Source organism: Microtus oregoni, unplaced genomic scaffold (assembly GCF_018167655.1).
Source record: "Microtus oregoni isolate MIOR12 unplaced genomic scaffold, Mior012 000057F_ref0000458, whole genome shotgun sequence".
In the NCBI taxonomy this organism is placed as follows: Eukaryota; Metazoa; Chordata; class Mammalia; order Rodentia; family Cricetidae; genus Microtus; species Microtus oregoni.
In genome coordinates, this window is record NW_024543833.1 from 34,769 (window position 1) to 55,891 (window position 21,123).

General features: G+C 46.9%; 1 protein-coding gene across 2 annotated transcripts in view; it reads right to left on the bottom strand.

Annotated features, from left to right (window-relative positions):
* The window catches only part of LOC121438837 (alpha-2,8-sialyltransferase 8E-like), a 51,436-nt gene extending 33,979 nt beyond the window's left edge, over window positions 1-17,457 (bottom strand). For both annotated transcript variants that reach the window (XM_041639310.1, XM_041639309.1), the window contains exon 1: window positions 17,312-17,457. In XM_041639310.1, the coding sequence (XP_041495244.1) occupies window positions 17,312-17,442 (131 nt within the window). In that variant the 5' untranslated portion in view covers window positions 17,443-17,457. The remainder of the gene's footprint in view (window positions 1-17,311) is intronic.
* Between the last annotated feature and the right edge of the window lie 3,666 nt (window positions 17,458-21,123).

The window sequence follows — 21,123 nt, forward strand, 5'->3', positions numbered from 1 at the left end:
TAGTGGCACTCACTCCCTATGGGAGCCATTTTCTTTCAAACCACCACAATGTGGCATGTCGTACTTTTGCAAGGTTTTCTACCACAAAGCTGGTTATATTTGCATGTGGCACTAAAGTTTATTCTTCTTTTAGGCTGGTAGTGTTTTCTGATTTCTCTAAAAAATCGATTATACTATTTCCAAATAAGCAGGGCATTAATTAATTTTTTAATTTTATTTTTTTACCTTGCAGTTCCTTTGCATATATATTGTGGCTTACAGTTTTGTGGTTTAATGAGATTCCTGTGTGTGTCAGTGTGTCTCGGCATCTATGCGTTTCTTGTTCTTTTTCTTCTGTTTGCTTTTCCTGCTCTGATTTGTTTGATCTCATTTTATTTTATTGTATTATTATTCTTTAGGTGCTGATTTGTGCTCTAAGAAGAGACAGGAAGGGTGTGCATCTGGATGGAAGAGGAGGTGGGGAGGACCTCGGAGGAGTTGGGGAAGGGAAAACATCAGAATATAGTGAATGAAAAAAATCTATTTTCAATAAGAGAGAGAGAACAGAAGAAGCCCCAGAGAGAATGCTGTTTGGGTCATCTGAACCTAGATTCCAAAAGTTTCTAGAAAGCAAAAGGCAGACCAGGTGAGAACACTGTGGTTCAGGGAGTCCCCCTAAGGTCTTGTTCCATACAAGCCCTCCAAGGTCTTCCCATGGCCTTATGGGTAGGAGGAAGGCACCCCAACAGTGGTAAGTTGCCTGGCTGGTTGTGGTGCCTGGCTTGGCAGACTGAAGCAGGAAGATGTTGAGTTTGAAATTTTGTCTCAAAATTAACTAATTCCCACCGGTGGCAGACAAGGTTTAGTAATATTTTTAATTAAATAATTTTAAAGGATCCACTTCTTTCTCACTAAGCCCAGTGTGGAAGGGCAAAGCTTTAACAGCCCTCACTTATGAATCATGGAATTAGTCTTGTGCCTCACAGGTGGCCGAGGCACATGTTTTGTCTTTATCGACTCGGTCTAGTTTTGTTACACCATGTGACATATACTCTATCGTATCATTCCGTACTCATCACACAGCCGTGAGTCTGGACGCCAAGGTTCAGTAGTGGTCCTGACCCAAGTGCTGAATGCCAGCTAGAACAGGGGTTCTCAACCTGTGGGTCATGACCCCTTTGGGGAGTCGACTGACCCCTTCACAGGGGACACCTAAGACCATCAGAAAACACAGATATTTGCAGAATGATTCATAAAGGTAGCAAAGTTACACCTATGAAGTAGCAACAAAAATAATGTTGTGGTTGAGGTTGAGAGTCACCACCACGCATGAGGGACTGTATTAAAGGGTCGCAGCATCAGAAAGGTTGAGAATCCCTGAGCTAGAGGGAGCTGGACACCAAGTAAATAGCTTGCTGACAAAAGAGTGTGCCAGAAGGTAAAAGACATGATGGGAAATAACAGCCGATAGGAAGAAGGTCACAGGACTTGGTGTGTGGCCTTTCAGGACAAGAGTGGGCAGGGACGTGTGAGCAGAGACTTCTGGGAAAGAACACCCAGCAAGGATGGGCAACAAAGACCTGAAGCATATGGACTGGGAAGCCAGGGGCAGGGTGGCAGCTGGTGAAGCCTCAGTTCATGGAAGTGATGCCACCTGTCTCTCCTCCCTTGAAGCTTTCTCCAGGGAGATGGCCCAATTTCAGAAAGGCCCCAGCGTTGACTGGGGAATTAACAGTGTGGTCAGAAGCCCGCTCTCTGTCCTGTCCTGCTGCTGACTGATTCTTGATTCCTCTCTCAATACTCCAGAATGACTTGACTAGAAAGCCATGGGGCAGGAGTGGGGAGTGGGGGTTGCTCATTCTCTCATGGTTTGTCCACCAGACATGGTCATCAGGCTGGCCCCCAGCTCTCCCCACTCCTATAAAGGGAGGGAGGAGATTGGCTAGTGGCGCAGAGCAGGGCAGATGAGGGCTCTGAGCGGATGAGGAGTGGTTCCTTGAGTCCCTCCTGAGGAGCTGCTGAGCCGAGAAGAGTCTAAAGCTCTGTAGCTCGGCCGGACTTTTTGAAAGGTGCAAGACCCACAGTGCAGATGGCAGAAACCAAAGGGGGAATTCCTGGGTGTCATCCAGCCAAGGATGGGTTCAGAGGAAGAGCACGGAGGTTGGCTCTGGGACCAGTGCCACATGGCCACAGTCCTACACTGGATTGAGGGTGCCTCCAGGCCCAGCACTATAATTCTTCTTTTTTTCAAGACAGAATTTCTCTATGTAGACCTGAATGTCCTGGAACTCACTGGTTGTGAAATACAAAGATCTACCTGCCTCTTCCCCCACCCCCCGCCCCCAGCACTGGGATTAAAGGTGTGTGCCACGTCACCCTGCCCAGGCTCAACACTGTCATTCTTAACGCTTGTCTGGAATCCAGAACTTCTACTGCACACCCCATCCTCTCCCTGCTCAGCTCTTCAGTTCCCCTCCAGGAGACACACACAGCGGGCACTTGGGTCATCCAGTACAGACAGCCACATCCTTCCCAGCCGCTTGTAGTTAACAACCCACTCAACATTTGTTTCAAGGAGGAACTGCTTACAAGAAGTAACAAGATGGGCGGGGGAAGAGTACACGTCAGTCTTGGGCACACTCACAACAGCATAAAACTCCCGTGAGGCTCCGGCTCTTGAAGATGCCAAGTTGAAGATCAAGTCCTAATCTAGGAAACCTTTGGGGATCATTCCAGATCTAAATTATAGCACTTCCAAATCCAGTTTCCGGAACCTGGCAGTTCTCCAAAACCAGAATCTCCATCTTTTCCCCCAGCACTAAGCTGAGTTGGTGTTTAACGAACAATCGTTAAGAAAAGGAGCTTCAATTTCTTTTGTGTGCATACAATCACTCAACGCCTAATCAGAGTCCTTGTGCTGGGTCCTGAGAAATGAGATGAAGAAGGTGCCTCCGACCAGGACCTTACAGGCTGTGCGGCTGTACCTAGATTCCTCTGTGCTGTAAATCGGGTCCTCGATGACCCACAAAGACCTACCTGTTACAGGTCTCCAGCTTGCGGTGCTACTGAAAGATGGTGGAATCTTTAGGGCTGGGTCTTAGATACTGTTCTGTTGTCATGAAGAGACACCATGACCAGGGCGACTCTTATAAAGGAACGCATGCAATTAGGGGCTTGCTTACAGTTTCGGAGAATTAATCTATTGTCATCATGACAGGAAGCTTGGTGGCGTGCAAGCCTGAGGCTGAGATCTACAAACTGATCTACAGGCAGCCAGCAGAGAGAGAGACTGGGCTTGTCCTGAGCTTTTGAAACCTCAAAGCCCATCCCCAGTGACACACATCTTCCAACAAGACCACTCCTCCCAATCTTCCCATAACAGTTTACCAACTGGGGATGAGGCTTGCAAATATTTGAGCCCATGGGGGTCATTCTCATTCAAAGCTCCACAGGTAGGGTCTGGGGGAGGGAAGGTGGGCAATTAGGAGTGTGCCTTGAGGGGTATACTAAATTCCAACCACTTCTGTCTCTAGTGTTCCCTGGCTATCATGAGGTAAGCATCCTCTCCCCTACGAGCATCCACCATGACTCACCACAGGCCAGAGCAGCCACATGCTCAAGCACGCACTGAGCCCCCAAACCTCAAGTCCAAATAAACTTTCCTTCTGTGAGTCAGCACTCTCAGGAATGCTGTCTCCATGGCAACTGAATGGGGCATTTACCATCTATGCGCGAGGGCAAACTAGAGAAGACTGTCTCCTGAATGGGGCTACAGTGTGGGGTAAATAGTGTATGCTCACTTGGAGTCAGAGCCTGGCTCATGCCTCTTCATCAATAATTACAGTAATATTTTACCTGATGAGCCCTTCTCCTAGTGTGTGAATGCAGCAGCGGGGTGGGGGTGGGGGTCCTTAGGATAATCCTTAGGGTTAGAAGTTAAGTGGGTAAATTTTTAGGTGAGATGTAAATAAACTTAAATAAAGAGGAGAAGCTAAACCCTATACAAGACCAACTTTCCCCCAAAAGAACATGATTCAGAAAGGGCTGGAAAGAAAAAGCAAGCAAAAGGAGATGGAATGCAGGTATGTATGGGGTATCGCCACATCCCTGAAGGACACTGGAGGAGGAACAGGAACTCCAGCTGCTCGCTTGTGCAGGGCACAGAGCAGGACACAGCGCCATGCGAAGGGAGATGCTCCACTGAGGTTCCTGCAAGCACAGGCCTGACACGGAGAGGAGAGCCGGGTCTCAGCAGGCTTTGTTTGCTGGCTCCTGTCTATCCTCACTCTCAGCCCTGGAGCAAGTGCTCAGAAGCTGCTGGCCCTGACCAGCCAAGCTGTAAAGCCAACAGCACAGCTCCTGCCCCAGGCCACAATCTACTCAATATCCTCTCTCTTTTCTAGGACATCCCACCCCGCAAGAGCCACGCTCTGGATAGCTACATCCACCCGCCACGGTCCCAGCCTTTTGGGTTGCACCTGTTTTCTTTGGGAAATGGAACAGCAAGCTTTGTCCCTGGGGCAGGATTGGGTGGGGGCTGGCTTCATGATAAGAGCCTCAAAATACACACGAAGGTAGCACAGAGGCAGGCTGTCCTTTTCCTTGACCCAGTTTCCTAACCTCGAGTCTCAGGCGTGCACCAGCCACATGGCGCAGCCTAGATTCCCTCCCTGTGGGCACCAGGAAAAGGAGGCTGGGCTGTATATGTGAGTCCCCTACACTTGGCACAGTCGGAAGAGAGCTCGAGTCTAAGGTTCACTCTATGGACACAGGAAGCCACAGCACACACAGTACTGAGCATGGCTTCTCAGTAGAGCCAGCATGGGTACTAGGAATTCAAGGGACAAAGGAACACTGTGGGCTGAGAATGGAAAGAGTGGGTGGACTTAGATGGTCAGGCAGCCAGCTAGGAACAGGAGGCTTGGGCACAGCATGGCTAGAAGCCTGAATTAGGGCAGATGTCAGGCATGTAAAAGACTCTTGACTGAGAATCGGAACATTGGGCTTCAAGTGTTCTTCCAGAACAAGCTGGCCAATAGGAGGAAGACTTCTGACTGGATGTAAGGGGAGGTAAACAGAGACACTCAAGAAATGTAATTCCCAGCACAACCGTAGATATGCTGCCTGGCAGAGCTAGGATGTGCCTTCCCTGCCTACAGGAATGAGGACTCCACCCTTATCTGCAGGGGTACCATGAGCTGCCAGTCAGCAGCTCTCAGCACCCCCAGCCCACCTTGGAACTGTGTCCTTTCCCAAGATTATGTCCCCTGCCAGAGGCAGCCCTGAGCCAACAACTGATCCATACAGAGCCACAAAGACTTAACCTCTCACTCCAAACCAGGGCAAACCTGAAGGACCACTCCAGCTGAAAGGCCTCTGCGATCAACTGAGGCTGCCTCTGTTTCTCCCTTTCTCCTTTTCTTTGGTCTTGAGCCCCAGAGCTCTCCTTAGGAAACATCCTGCATGCTAACGTCTGGCTCCGAGCCTGTTCTTCAGGGAGCCCAGCCCTGTCTGCAGCACCCTTCCATACAAATGCTAAGACAACAATGACAGTGTCCCTAAGTGTCTTCTTTTTTTTTAATTTATTTATTTATTAAGAATTTCTGCCTCCTCCCCGCACCCGCTTCCCATTTCCCTCCCCCTCCCCTGATCAAGTCCCCCTCCCTCATCTGCTGGAAGAGCAATCAGGGTTCCCTGACCTGTGGGAAGCCCAAGGACCGCCCACCTCTATCCAGGTCTCGTAAGGTGAGCATCCACACTGCCTAGGCTCCCCCAAAGCCAGTACGTGCAGTAGGATCAAAAACCAACTGCGATTGTTCTTGAGTTCTCAGTATTCCTCATTGTCCGCTATGTGAAGATGACAAGGAAGTGTGCACTGAGTGAGTCTGAAGCCAGAGCTACCCAGGGGACATCAGCCAATCCCAGGGATTTGTGGAACCCACACAAGAGTCTAAAACGGCCTACCTAAGGTGAAGGGTCAACCTAGAAACTTCTGCCTGAAACCAAGAACACCACACAGAAGGCCAGAGTGAGACTGGGATAAGGACGTGCGAATCAGACAGAACAAGATAAAAGAGATCAATCCTTAGTCTTCAGCCGTCGCAGCAAATACAAATGTGCTGTCTAAGTAAAAACCAAAGATCATGAAAATAGATACACAAACTGTGCCTGTACCCTGGTTGCATCGGGCATGAAATAAAGACATGCAAATGTTGAAGGGGTGGTCAACACCATAAATATCACTTCTACACATTTCGAGCCAACACAATTTTTAAAAGAAATTCCTCGAGTTGTATAGGCTTTGGTTCATTTTTGTGTGTAATTTCTTAAAAATTTATTTGCAAGAGTTATTTTTTGTTTCTTTTCGGTTTTGGTTTTTTTGAGACAGGGTTTCTCTGTGTCGCCTTGGTTGTCCTGGAACTCACTCTGTAGATCAGGCTGGCCTCAAACTCATAAAGATCCTCCTATCTCTGCCTTCTGAGTGCTGGGGTTAAAGGCATACACAACCACCACCTGTCTTTTTTTTTAATTTGCAAGGTTTTTATAATAAAATACAGTGGCATTTTATTTGTACTTTATTGTAAATAAGGCTTGCCTGAAGATCAGAAAAGTAAAACAGCCATACTGGCCAGCCTTACAGACCAGGCTGTGGTGACACACACATTTAATCCCAGTAGTCACACTATCTTGCCATAAAAACTGGGTGCACACCTTTAACCCCAGCACTAGAGAAGAATATAAAATAAGAGGAGACAGCTCTCAGGCACAGTCTCATTCTGAGGTTCCTGGAGGCAGGATCACTATTTTCTGACTGAGGTAGAGATAAAAGCCAGTTGCTGGCTGCTTTGATTTTCTGATCTTCAGGTTGAACCCTGATATCTGTCTCTGAGCTTTTATTAATCATGCTTCAATAAAATTTATTCAAGCTTTTTGGAAAGAAGATAAAAGAAGCAGGGCATAGTGGCACATACCTTCAATCTCAGTACTCAAAAGGCATAGGCAGGTGAATCTCTGTGAGTTCAAGGCCAGTCTGCTCCACAAAGTAAGTAAGTTCCAGGACAGCCTGGGCTTTGTAGGGAGACCCTGTCTCAAAAAACAAAAAAAACAAAAAACAAAAAAAGGAAAGAGAAGGAGAAGAAAGGAGAAGGAGAAAGGAAAGGGGAACAGAAAGAGGGGGCTAGAAAAAAATAGAAGAAGGAGGAGGGAAAATAAAAAATGGAAAATTCCAAACATTTCTAAATTTATAGAATAAAAAATGCCAGTGTGATAGGAGCTATATGTCTTTAAACACATTTTAAATCTCATTGTGCCTCAGTTTCCCCATCGACAAAATGAGCATATAGTGGTTGGTATTGCCATCGTTCCCCAGCCGAAGAAGTGTAGTTGAAGGAGTGATTTCCTGCCTTCACGGCTTATACAGATAGTAAGAAAGCCATAGAGAGTTAAGAAAATTCATGCTTATATAGATAGTAAGAAAGACATAGAGAGTTAAGAAAATTCATGCTTATATAGATAGTAAGAAAGCCATAGAGAGTTAAGAAAATTCATGCTTATATAGATAGTAAGAAAGACATAGAGAGTTAAGAAAATTCATGCTTATATAGATAGTAAGAAAGCCATAGAGAGTTAAGAAAATTCATGCTTATATAGATAGTAAGAAAGACATAGAGAGTTAAGAAAATTCATGCTTATATAGATAGTAAGAAAGACATAGAGAGTTAAGAAAATTCATGCTTATATAGATAGTAAGAAAGCCATAGAGAGTTAAGAAAATTCATGCTTATATAGATAGTAAGAAAGACATAGAGAGTTAAGAAAATTCATGCTTATATAGATAGTAAGAAAGACATAGAGAGTTAAGAAAATTCATGCTTATATAGATAGTAAGAAAGCCATAGAGAGTTAAGAAAATTCATGCTTATATAGATAGTAAGAAAGACATAGAGAGTTAAGAAAATTCATGCTTATATAGATAGTAAGAAAGACATAGAGAGTTAAGAAAATTCATGCTTATATAGATAGTAAGAAAGACATAGAGAGTTAAGAAAATTCATGACAGAATACCACCAGAGCATAATCACAAGTGAAGCAGTGAACGTCCAAGAGAAAATCAGCACGGGAAAGATGCCATCATTTACAAAGATTATCAAAACCATATCAAAAACAGACGAGCCAGGCGATGGTGGTGCACGCCTTTAATCCCAGCACTCAGGAGGCAGAGGCACGAGGATCTCTGTGAGTTTGAGATCAGCCTGGTCTACAAGAGCTAGTTCCAGGACAGGCTCCAAAGCTACAGAGAAACCCTGTCTCAAAAAACCAAAAAAGAAAAAAAAACACACAAAAAAGAAAAGAAAAGCAGACAAAAAGATGTTTCGACAGTTAGGAGTGTATACTGCTCTTGCAGAGGACCCAGTTCCTGGCACCCACATCAGGCCATCAGGACCCAAAGCACTCTGCTAGCCTCCTTGGGCACTGCACTCACATGTACAAACACACACTCATACACATAATTTAAAATAAAAATAAGGATCTGGAGAGATGGCTTATCTGTTAATTGCACTTATTGCTCTTCCAGAGGACCTAGGTTAAGTTCTCAGCACTCACACAGTGGTTCACGATCATCCACAACTCCACCTCATGGGATCTGCTACCTCTTCTGGCCTCCGTGGACATCAGGCATGCAAGGAGTACACACACATTCAAAGCACTCATATATGTAAAGTATTTAAATAGATATTGGAAATATATAAGGAAATAAGTAAACAAATGTTTAAATTTTAAATTATTTTAAAGGAGACAAAAATATAGATATAGCAAAGAATAATTGAAACTCATAAGCTTCATGCCATTAAACTTAACTTTTTTAATTTCTAGGAAACTCTTAAGCAAAAGTTAAAGGGATAGAAAACCTGAATAGTCCCAAATCACTAAAGGAAGTAGTTGATAAAGTATTTCCAAAAGGAAAAATGTTAGGCGTGGAAAGTTATAGTGGCTAGCACTACTGAATCTGCCACAGGACACTCCCAAAAACTTGTATCTGCTAGACAGATTTGGGTTTTTTGTAACTTGTTTATTTTGTGTGTATGTGTGGGGGTGTTGCCTATATGTGTATCTGGACACCACGTGTATACCTGGTATCTGTAGATGCCAGAAGAGGGTTTTGGAGTCCCTAGGAGCAGAGCTACAGAGAGTTGTAAAACATCATGAAGATGCGGGGGATTGAACCCAGGTCCTCTCGAAGGGCAGGCAGCCAGTGCTCACAACCGCAGAGCCATCTCTTCAGCCCTGAAAGAACAGTGTGAAAAGGACTATTCCTAATTTGTTTCACAAGATTTTCTTTAAAGGCAGAGACAGTGTGGGAAAGGTAATGTGTGCCAAGATCACCCTAACTAAAAATAATAGCCAACAAAATCTCACATTGCCTAGCACAGGAAAAGCTAAGCTTAGCCCTAAAATCCTGCGCTGAGCATCTATTAATATGTCTTTTGGGGAGCACTTTTATGAGACGGTATCTTTTTATATGGCCCGTGCTGGCTTCAAAACCAAAATCCTTTGCCTTAGCTTCCTGAGTGCTGGGATCACGGGTGTCCACTACTGTGACCAGTTGTATGAACACAATTTACCACGTTAAAAGAGTAGAGACAAATGGCATATCATTCTGTAGACATTGATATAAGGGTAAGACTCAAAAGAAAAACAAATCTTTATAACATAGTTTATGAGTGCATAAAACGTTTGTAACTGCTAGACGATGTCCACCTGTACCAAAACTACTGAGACCTAAGTAAGTGGTTCTAGCGGTGAGAGCATCTTCTCGTTCTTTTTATAATCAGGATTTACAATAGCATGTCCAAGAATTAACTCGAAATTACCTCAGTGTAAGAGCAAAGGCTATAAAAATGCTTCGAAGGAAATATATGTGTAAATCTTTGCTATCAGGCCCTAAGTGACGGTTTACAAATGGATGGTTAATGAGCAGCAACCAGTCGCACCAACAACAAACTGACAGCTCAGACTTCATCAAAACTGCAAACGTTTGTGCCTCAAAGAACAGCTGTAAGAGAGAAGGTGAGGCCGGGGCGTAGCTGAGTGGGAGCTTACTTGCCTGACATGCCCAGGCCCTTATTTGACCCACAGGGCCACAGAGGTTTCATTTAAAAAAAACTAAAGGAGGGGGTTGTGGAGGTGGATCAACAGTCAAGACATTGACTGTTCTTGCTAAAGCCCAGGTTCTGTTGTTCCCAGTGCCCAAACTGCGGCTCACGACCCTCTGTGTCTCCAGATCTGGGGGCACTGACCCTCTTCTACCTTTGTGGGCATCACATGAACGTGGTGCCCATGAACACATGAGGCAAAACACTCACACACATGACATAAAAATAAGTCTGGAGAGCTGGCTCTGCAGTTCAGAGCGCTGGATGTCCTTCCAGAGGACCCACATTTGATTGCCAGCACCCACATGGCTGCTCACAACCATCTGCAATTCCAGCCTCAGGGGATCTGACTCCTTCTGGCCTCTGAGGGCACCAGGCACAATATGGTGCACAGACATACATGCAGACAAAACACCTGCGCACGGAACAATAAATGAATTAATAAAATTTTAAAATAAATAAGACGGAAAATATAATTCCTAGAATGAGAGAAATGCCTTGTCAATGTCTTGGGGTTTCTATTGCTGTGCAGAGATTCCATGACCATAAAGCAAGTTGAGGAGGAAAAGGTTTCTTTGGCTCACACTTCAGCATTGCTGTTCATCACTGAAGGAAGTCAGGACAGAAACTCAAACAGAGCAGGATCCTGGAGGCAGGAGCTGAAGCAGAGGCCATGGAGGAGCGCTGCTTACTGACTTGCTTCTCATGGCTTGTTCAGCCCACCTTAATCAAGAACCCACAATCATCAGGCCAGGGATGGCACCACCCACCATGGACTAGGCCCTCACCATTGATCACTAATTGAGAAAGATGTCTTCAGCTGGATCTCATGGAGGCATTTCCTCAGCTGAGGCTCCTTCCTCTGATGACTCTAGCTTGTGACAAAACCACCCAGGAAAATCAACAATACCTGATAAGTGACTTACACTTCGAATATATAAAGGACTCTTACAATTCAATAATAAAAAGGCACATACTCTAATTTTAAAGTAGGCAAGCATCCTGAATAGATATTTTCCCAAAGAAGAGATACACACGGCCAGTGACCACACAAAACTTTGTTCCATTGCTTTAGTCATCTGGAAAGAGCAAAGTCAAGCCTCAGGGAGACACTGTTCCGAAACCATGGAAATTGCTGTGTTGAAAAAGACTGATAAGAAGAGCTGGTCACAGATGAAGGCCCAGAAGGGTCCCACGTGGCAGTGTGGAATGGTGTGGCTGCTTTGAAAAACATCTGCCCCTCTGCCCATGGTAAACACCGGCTTCCGTGCGATCAGTAACCCCACTCAGACACGGAGCCTAGAGAAGTGGAAACACCACCACAGAACAACCTGCACACAATCTAGTCATAATGGCAGACACACAGAAACATCTGTGGCTTGAAGAATGGATTGGCACCCTCCCATCCCCCATGCTCCTCATCTCTCCCCATCTCTCAGATTCTAGAGGCAGCTCCTTTCTACTCATGAGTGCAGGCATTCATTCCTCAAGGAGCCCTTTGTGCTCAGCCCACTGTCACTTGTCACTCTGTTCCCTTCTCTTCCATCCAGTTCTATCACATGGATCAGAGAGGGGATCGTGGTGAGGTCTGAACCCAGGACCTGGCACACACTAGGCAAATGCTCTACTGCTCATCTCCACCATACTCCTAGAGATCAGCATCTTTCCAGCTGAAGGTGAGAGCTCCCAACAGCACTCCCAATCAGACCAAATCTAGTGGATTATTCACAATTTTTTTTAAAAAAAATTACTATGGTAAAATCCACAACCTGGGGCCAGCAAGATGGCTCAGCATATAAAGCCCCCTGCTGCCACACCGTACAGCCAGAGTTTGCTCTCCAGGATCCACGCAGCGGAAGGAGAGAATTGACTCCCAACAAGTTGTCCTCTGACCTACACACTCACACCAAGGCACCTACACACGTACACACGCAACAAATAAACAAGTGTAAAAAGAAACTGCATGGTCTGAACTTGGCATTTTACCCAGTTGTGAGCGTACAGCCAGGAGCAGGAAGCTTACCCATTTTGATTTTTCATCTTCCCCAGCAGAATTTTTTTTTGCCCATTAAATGATGACTAATACCTCATCCTCCTCGAAGCACCCAGCAATCACCTTTCTTTCTGTCTCTATGTTTGACAATTCCAAATACGTCATCAAAGTGGAGCCCTACAGGGCCTGTATCTGTCTCGTTGCATTTAGCGTAAGAGTGCCAAGTTTATCCATGCTGCAGTCTGGGTTAGAACTTTCTCCTTAAGGCCAAATAATAAATATATGTATGTGTGTGTGTGTGTGTGTGTATATATATATTTAATGAAAAAGAAAGGTGGGTATTGGAGATTGAATCCGGGGCCTCATGCGTGCTCTCCAGTGCACCATTACCATTGAGCTACATTCCCAGCCACGGAAAGTTCTTCTAGAGGGTTTTTTAATTATTTTCATTTTACGTGTATGTGTTTGCCTGCATGTATGGAAAATGCACCATGGTACAATGCCCACAGAGGCCAGGAGAGGACAACTGATTCTCTGGAACTGGAACTACAGATGGTTGTGAGCCACCACGTTGGTGCTGGGAACCAAACCCAGATCCTCTGCAGGAGGCTGCTGAGGCCATCTCTCCAGCTCCCTACAGCGTTTTGATGAATTGAGTAGAAAATATCAGGGCACAATTCTCATAGTAAAGCCAACTCTTACTTCACAGAATTCGCTATCCCCAAGGATATTGTTTTCTTACTGGACATCACAATCATAAAAGTTCAGAACACGCTGATTTGATGGCAAGAGATTCATTCCAAAAGCCTCATCGCTAGCCTGGCCCTTCCTCTTGTGCCATTTCAGAGTTCCTCTCCAGAGAGTTGCTGGTTTGCTCCAGACAGACTGCCTTCCGTGTCCAAGCAAACACACACTCAAACCATGATTCTCCATCCTCCGACACACTCCTTCTCACACACACTCACTTTGCTCTCCATACTCTGTGTCTGTCTCTCTGCCTGGACAGTGCGGCTCTAGCCCTGCTGTGTGTGGACTGCTCAGTCTCCCTGCCCTTCATCCCTGGCTCATGCTGGCCTCCTGAACCTCCCTCCCACCTCCACCTGTGCCCAAGGAGCATTCCTCTTTCTTTAAGACCACTTCAAATGTTCTCTGTAAGCCAAATAATCCTGAAGCAGCTCCCTCCTCGCCCTTAGGGTCCCTTGTCCATGCCTTTATGCAAGCCCTTCTGTCTTCCTCATAGTCCGTGAGTTTGTTCACTTTCTCCATACCTGGGCCCTTGCACACACTATCCTCAGCACTTCCAGTGGTACTCAGTGCACAGCAGTGCTCAGTGCACAGCAAGTACTCAGTGTATAGTATGTTTTCAGTGTAGGGTAAGTACTCGGTGCATAGGAAATACTTAGTATACAGTAAATACTCAGTGTGTAGTAAGTACTCAGTGTAAGTATGTCCTCAGTGTGTAGTAAGTACTTAATGTGTAGTAAGTCTGAAGCAGACATGGGAAGCCAAGCACATCACAACCTCGCTCCTTCCGTGTCATTTCCTCCCAAGCCATGGTGTATGCTTTCTGCTCCACAGAGATGGTTCTTATTAGGTCATCACATTGCTCCTTTTGTCCCCCACAGACGTACGTCGCTAGAATTTTAGTGGCATATGGTGGACCTTGTCAAAATTTCCATTGCACACCCCAAGGCAAGACGGAGGGTTCAAAATAAATAAATAAATATATGGATAAATAAAACACATCGACCCGCATCACCCACTTCACTCTGTGACGGCTCCACATCACTAGACAACCTTGCCATCCTTGTCCTCTAACGCTGTCTTCTGAATCCCTGAGCCGTGCCCTCACTTTTGAGTGGCTAAGATTATACCCCAGGTGTCCCTCCTCCTCCAAGTCTTCCTGTACTACACCTAAATAACCTTCCTTTCCAGGCACTTTTACCAAGTTACTACCCTACTCCCCATGACCTAGAACCACGCTCAATCTATCCTTTAGAGCACATCACTGAAACCATTAATCACTGCTGTCTGACACATACCAAGATGCCCCTTACATCATGGGATCCATCTTTTCATTGTGTCTCTTCCAATGACTATAACTAAACATATACCCACACACGCATTCACACACACACACACACATACACACACACATCTACTTCTGTCTCCAATCATTTGTTCATTCTCCATACTTACTAATGACTTGTTACTAAACACACAAGCAGCCTAAAGCAAACTGTAGTCCCTAGCTCAGAGCTTCTGGCCCCGTGCAGTTTTCAACCTCAGCACCACCCACATTTGGGGCTGAACCATCTTGGCTGTGGCAGGCAACTTGGGCCTTGGGGAGTTTTCAGACATCTCCCCTGGCTTCCTCCTCGATGACAGTAACATCTCCTGTCCCCATGTGACAACTAAAGACATGGCTATTTGTTTGGGGCTGTGGACCCCCAGACTCTGAATTAGAAAACAACTTGTTTTCCTGCGTTTGCAGCTGCTCTGAGCATGAGACCCTCGGGAGTTCCTGATGTCAGGCGAGTGGTCTCTGGTGCGTTTGGCTAGGGCGTGGCTATCAGTTAAGGATCCCTATATAAGCTGCCCCTGAATACACTAAAGGGAGCATTCTTGGGGAAATCAAGAATGACCCATGTCTCCGTGTGTGTGTGTGTGTGTGTGTGTGTGTGTGTGTGTTTGTGTGTGTGTATGTGTGTGTGAATCTCCAGGCCCTTTCCCGGGCTTGTGAAAGAACCCTCTCGTAGTGCAGGCTCTGCACTACGTGGTACCATAGTACACGTAGTAGCACTGACTACAGGACCATAGTACACATAGTAGTGTGGACAGTACAGCTATCTAATGTCTAAGGGTGAAATTAACCTGACAGAGACCTACTGATCTACAGCAACAAGTGAGTTTGCTATTAGTTCCTCGGAGCCTGTTAGAGAGATGGGTTTCCAGATGACAACCTAGAAAGGAGTTCGACCCAAGGGCCCAGGAATCTATATCTCAGGGCCTTCCCAGGGAGCTCCCCTGCAGGTCTTTGTTGTTTCCTGATGGGAGCCAACTCCTAGCAACTATGATGTGATGAACTAGGACACATAAGCAACTGAGTCAGTTGCGAGACACAGAACCAGGGGAGCCTGAAGACAGACCAGAAATGGAGCCAAGTGAGATCGGTGAGGGAGACACGGGAAGGGACAGCTCCATGCCTGTATCCCAGGCTGGGCTGCTGCTTCCATCCTTATAGCTGTGCATGTCCCTCCCCTATCTAGATCTTAGCCTGCTTTCAGGGCCCATGAGAGCTCCACCTCTCCAAGCAGTCTCCCCTGGCCCATCAGACGCTCTTCTCAGCCATGTACTTCTTATCTCACTTGTGGCCGTTTGCTTCCAGAGACAGACTTTAATCCCACGGAGCACTGGAACCACATCATCAGCTTCTTTATAGCATCCCTTCCTTGGTTCCCTTCTAGGATGGAACATATACCAGTCTCGACAGTTTGGTTGCATTAAACAGGATTCCTGAAGTGAGAGGCCTGCAAGGTTTTACCTGCTGTTTAGCGATCAGTGTCTCTGAGAGATGGAGAATGGGAACCAACTGATGATACACCTGCTGGGCTCTGGGCAACCAGTCCATCCAACCAGACTCAGGCAGAGTTTGACAGAAAAATCGGCAGTAGTGTGGTTGGCACCTACTTTGAGCTAATGTCTCTCTCCTGTCCCACCAGAAGCTCCATGAGCCCCAGCAATTCTGGATAGTTACCAGCAGGGGGAGGAAACCAAGAGCTGCTCCCACTGAGAAGCAGGTACCAAGATCAGCAAGGCTGCAGGGCAGATAGTTCGGGAACCATCTTAGTGGAACCGATCAAACACAGCAAGTCAGGAGACTAGAAAGTGTATTTAAAGACACCAGTACCACACAGAGCACACGAGCTGGTGCTAACTAGGGAAGAGAGCTGCCTGGGGAAGTCTGGAGCAGTGGGTGACTGGAAAAGAATGTACGAGGCAAGGGGTCACATAGCCCTCAGTTCTGGAGAGGTACAGGGAAGGACAGCGGATATCTTAGCTCTCCCACTACAGCAACCCTCCCTCTCCCACTCTTTGGGCAGCCCCGAGTAGGAGCATATGTGGCCAATGCAAACCCCAGGACTGGGAAGAAAACAGCACTTAATTATTGAGGCACTTTTGAGATGGTGAGTGTGTGTGTGTGTGTGTGTGTGTGTGTGTGTGTATGTATGTAGACATTTCCATTGCTATCCATTTGAATGGACGGCAGTGAGATGAGATAGGCACTGGTGGTGAAGGAGGGGCCTGCAACAGAGAGGAGAGGGGCTCTTTCCACTAGAGACCCTCACCCGGGAGCGTGGGCAGAGCTCCCACCTCCAGGCAGGCAGGTCGCCGGCAGCAACTCAGGCTCCACGGGGCAGCAGAGCCTGGCATGCCCGTGCATCTTTCGCACACCAAGACTGAAGCTGTGAACAGCATCGACTGCCCTTTCTCTTCAAGGAGTTTGGCTGTGGATGGAGAAGGGGTGAGAGAGCTCAACTTCTGCTGCTCTGACCTTTGGGGCTATGAATGGGAAAGAACCATCTACTTCGAAGGCCATCAGTTTGTCTCACAGATCTAAAATTTACTGTCCCTTTGTGTGGCCACAGACCAACCACTACCATCCCACCTAATCCCGGGTTCCTGGGGAGAAAAAAAAAAAAAAAACCTTTACCTCCAAAGTCCCCCACAAAAATTTATGACTGCCATACTAAGAAGAAAAAAAAGAAACCTTTGGCCTTCCAGTCATAGCCAAATGACCACGAAAATGTAGGTTTTGGGGGACAGCGCAGCTCTGGGCATGCACATGCATTTATGGTCAGTTTAGCTGCTTGGCGTTCCAAGGTGCTGCCCACGTTCACAATAGAACAAAGTTCTCTCTCTCTCTCTCTCTCTCTCTCTCTCTCTCTCTCTCTCTCTCTCTCACACACACACACACACACACACACACACACACACACACACCACGACAGGCACACAACTGGCGCTGTCCTCCAGCTAGCAGCAGAGATGGAGATGCAATAGGGCACACCACGGAGGTGCGCTCCGGCTAAGGGCAAACCTCCTGTCACCTGCTCGGAGAAAGCCACCGCTGCCTATTGGCCACCTCTAGACTGGGTGTATTCCATCCCTCAGACTTTCTTACCTCTTGATGTAGCTCCTGCTGTACAGGATCTGCTGCAGCAAGGTCACCAAGGCGAAGGCGCAGATGAAAATGAAGAGCAAAGTTCGGTTCCCCAACAAATCCCGGTTGGCTGAGGGGTCTGCGTAGCGCATCCTGGCGGCCCGGCGCCGCGGATGCACCGTGAGGGGCGGCGTGGCAATCACGCGCGCTGTGTGGGGCCCCGGGGGGCGTTAGGTGAACTGTCAAGGCTTGGCCAGGAGGGCAGAGGACTTCGCCGGGCAAAGTTTCCCGCGAGCGCAGCCGGGGCCGCGGTGGCGAAAGGACAGGGCCAGTCGTGAGGCGGTCCGCCGAGCCCCAGGCCTGTCCTCGCGTGCTGCTGTCTCTGGGCGCCGGTGTCCCGCAGCCGCCGATCTGCCCGTGGAGGGGCGACGGCAGGTGCCCGAGACGGGCCGCCCTCCCTCCGAGGTGACGACCAATGAGGAGCAGGGCCGGCCAGGCTGGGCTGAGACTCTGCGCTGCGCACCGCCCCCTCCGGGCTGGCTCGGGATCGGGGGCAGCCGGAGCTTGGGGCCGGCCGGAGGACAGCGTGTCTGATCCCCGCGCCCGCAGTCAGGGAGTGCGAAGGTTGCCCTTCGGTGCTGCGGAGGCGAGGTGGGCGACGCAACCTGAGGACGCGGGGCTGTGGGGAGGGGGAAGGGAAAGGCGGAAAGAGCCGGGTTGGAATTGTGGGGTTCGGAGGAGCGCGGGGACAAGCGCAGACCGCAGAGCCAGCCTCGTCGGAGACGAGCATTTGCATGCGGCGCGCAGGGCACTGAGTCACCGCGGCGCCCGCGTCCGCGCGCTGCTGGAGAATCCGCGGTGAAAACGGAGCAAGGTCAGCCGGGCAGCCCTTCAAGGACGGCGCGCGCGGCCCCTGCAAGATAATGGCCTGAAGGGTTGTCCCTGGGGCCTCGACTCCCGGCTCCTGCTGAGCAGAAAGTCGGGGTCTATCCCCGCCAACCCCTTGCCTCCCCCACCTCCCCGGCTACTGGCCTCTACCCTTTCACCATCTACAGCTAATGGCCCTTAGTCAATAACTCTGTTGTCACCCAGACACTGGGACTTTGTTTTATCCTTGGAAAATACTATTCATAGACCATAGGTCAGCAGCTGGCCAACTTCGGGTACTACGGCTCCCCAAAGCTTTAAAAAGTCACTAGGTCCAGTAGTGAGCACTCGGTGCTTCAGTGTAAACTGGTGAAATGATCCCAGAGATGCAACGGGAAGGCGGTGGTATCCCAGAAATTCTTACCTCCTAAGAATGCCCACCCCTACCAGATTCCAGGCTGGCGATAGCAGTCCATCCTTCCATCCAGACACCGCATAGACTTGGGAGTCAGTCACGTGCCTGGGGCATCCACTACTCAATTCACTCTGTATATTAGGGTGCCCTTCCCAGGACCTTCCAGACACTCCCTAGGTCCCAGAGTCATGTGAAGTAATAAGGGCGGCGGCGGGGCTGCGTCCCCAACACCCCAGCCGCCTGCCCGGCTAGCTTATGCCCCGAAATAATTACACGGACACTGTATTCTTTTAAACACCGCTTGGCCCATTTCTCTCTAACCTCTTCTAGGCTAATTCTCACATATTAATTTAGCCCATTTCTAATCATCTGTGTTGCGCCCCTAGGTGCGCTTACCGGGAAGATTCTAGCCTATGTCCATCCTGGGTCGGAGCTTCTTAGCGTGCGTCTGCCCAGGAGCCAGGAGCATGGCGTCTCTCTCAGGCGTCTGCTCCCTAGAGGAAAGCGGTCAAGTCTCTGAGCTCACTTCCTCTTCCTCCCAGCATTTTGTTCTGTTTACTCCTCCCACCTATCCTCTAACCAATAAAATGGGCCAGGGCAGTGCCTTTATTAGCCAATGACCTTCCTCCATCATTTCCCCTTTTTCGGTTTAAACAAAAAAAAAAAAAGGCTTTAACATAGCAAAATTACATATAACAAAACAGTTATCAAGTAAAAGTTACAATAATCTTTATCATAACTAAGGAAAACTATAACTATAACTAACTATTCTTAACTCCATCAAAGACTCCAGAAAGATACAATACTACCTAAGCAAACAAGACAAAAGCAACTTTTAAACTATAGAAATGACAGAGACATCTCGCTGCCTGGACAGTCACCCAAAGTTCCTCTGTACCGTTGGGGCATCCATCTTCAGCCTTCAGGCCCATGGTATCCAGCAGACATTTCCATAAAGCAGGAAAATTCAAAGTCAGTTCAGTCACTATCTGTTGTGTCCTGCAGAATGTCTCACAGACTCTTTCATGAATCAGGAACCCCAAAAGATCATCTCACCTTAGGCAAGTTCAGTAGTTCTCTCTCTGTGGGTTCTCTGTGTCCAGTTTATGCAATAGTCCAGGCAAGAGCAGTTTCTTGCCCAAATGGCTATCAAACTCCATAACGAGCCTCTTCGATGCCCATCTTCCTCTTGAAGTAGATTGGTGCTGCCAGGAGCAGAGTGTCTCATTGTCATGAAAAGTCCTCAGTTATTAAAACATTAAATGTCCTATTCTGTAATCTTTGAAAGACATGAAGAATGTCTATCTAAAATATATCTATGCACATCTAGAAAATCTAACTAACATGACTACAAGCTTTACTATTATCGATGATTATCCATTAACAAAGATATATTTCTTAATTATACAGTACATATTTAAATGAACTACACAATCACAATACCTTAATCAAAATCAGAAACACTTATATATGTAACAAAATTGACCATAAATCTCTATCAATAAAGCAAAATCTATACTAATGCAAATTATTCATACCTATATCATATCCCCCTTTAAATGTAAAAGAACATTTATAAACCATATTTGGGAACATGGGCGCAGTTTTTTCTCTCCAAACTGCTTCCTGCTGAATGGGGGCGTTGTTAATTAGGTCTTTCACGGTATAACCTGTGTGCTAGTTTCATCTCAGTTGGCAGTTGAGCGAAGCAATTTTTTGAAGGCGTGCACAGGAACCATTCAGGAGGACGTGGTCCATCATACCAAATCAGAATAGGAGAAATGAACAGCGTCTCATCCTCTGTGAAAACAAAATAAGAAACTCCTTTCCAAAGCATCATGTCCTTAGATCCCAATTTCAAAGTCAAGGCATCATAATATCTATGTTGGATTAGTTCAGCAGCATTTATAAATAAATATCTTTTAGTAGCTTTTGCTCTTTCCTCAGCATTCAAACAATTCAAAGAGAGCATAATAGCATACAGTATCAAAATTCTCTGTGTATTTTCCATCTTTGTGCAGCTTTGTTTTAACCTCTATTTTGTTTATTTTTACTTTTAACTCTTTGCTTTTTGAGACAGGTTCTCTGTATCTTTGACCTGAAGTAACTCTGTAGACCAGGCTGTCTTTGAACTCTCAGAGATCCGCCTGTCTCTACCTCCCAGGCATTCGGGATTAAAGGTGTACACTAGTACACCTTGAACTCACAGAGATCTGTTTGTCTCTGTCTTCTAGGCACTGGGATTAAAGGTGTGTGCTACCACACACAACAACTCTCTTCCTTTTTTTGTTTTTTACTTTAAGAACTTCAAGTTTTAGTCTTCATATATTTTTAACACACAGTAAACCATTTAAAAATTTTCTTTGTCTTTGAATCTCTCTTTACTGTATATCTCTCTTTTTCTGACCACATGAGTCTTTAATTTACCAAGCAATATCAGTAGGAATAAAGGCGTGGCTTTGCCGGCTGGATCCAGCCCATTCCTTAGCTTTCCAGCCTCATGGCTGAGGTACTGGCTGTAGCCAGCAAGCGAGCTTCAGCAGCCTATGCT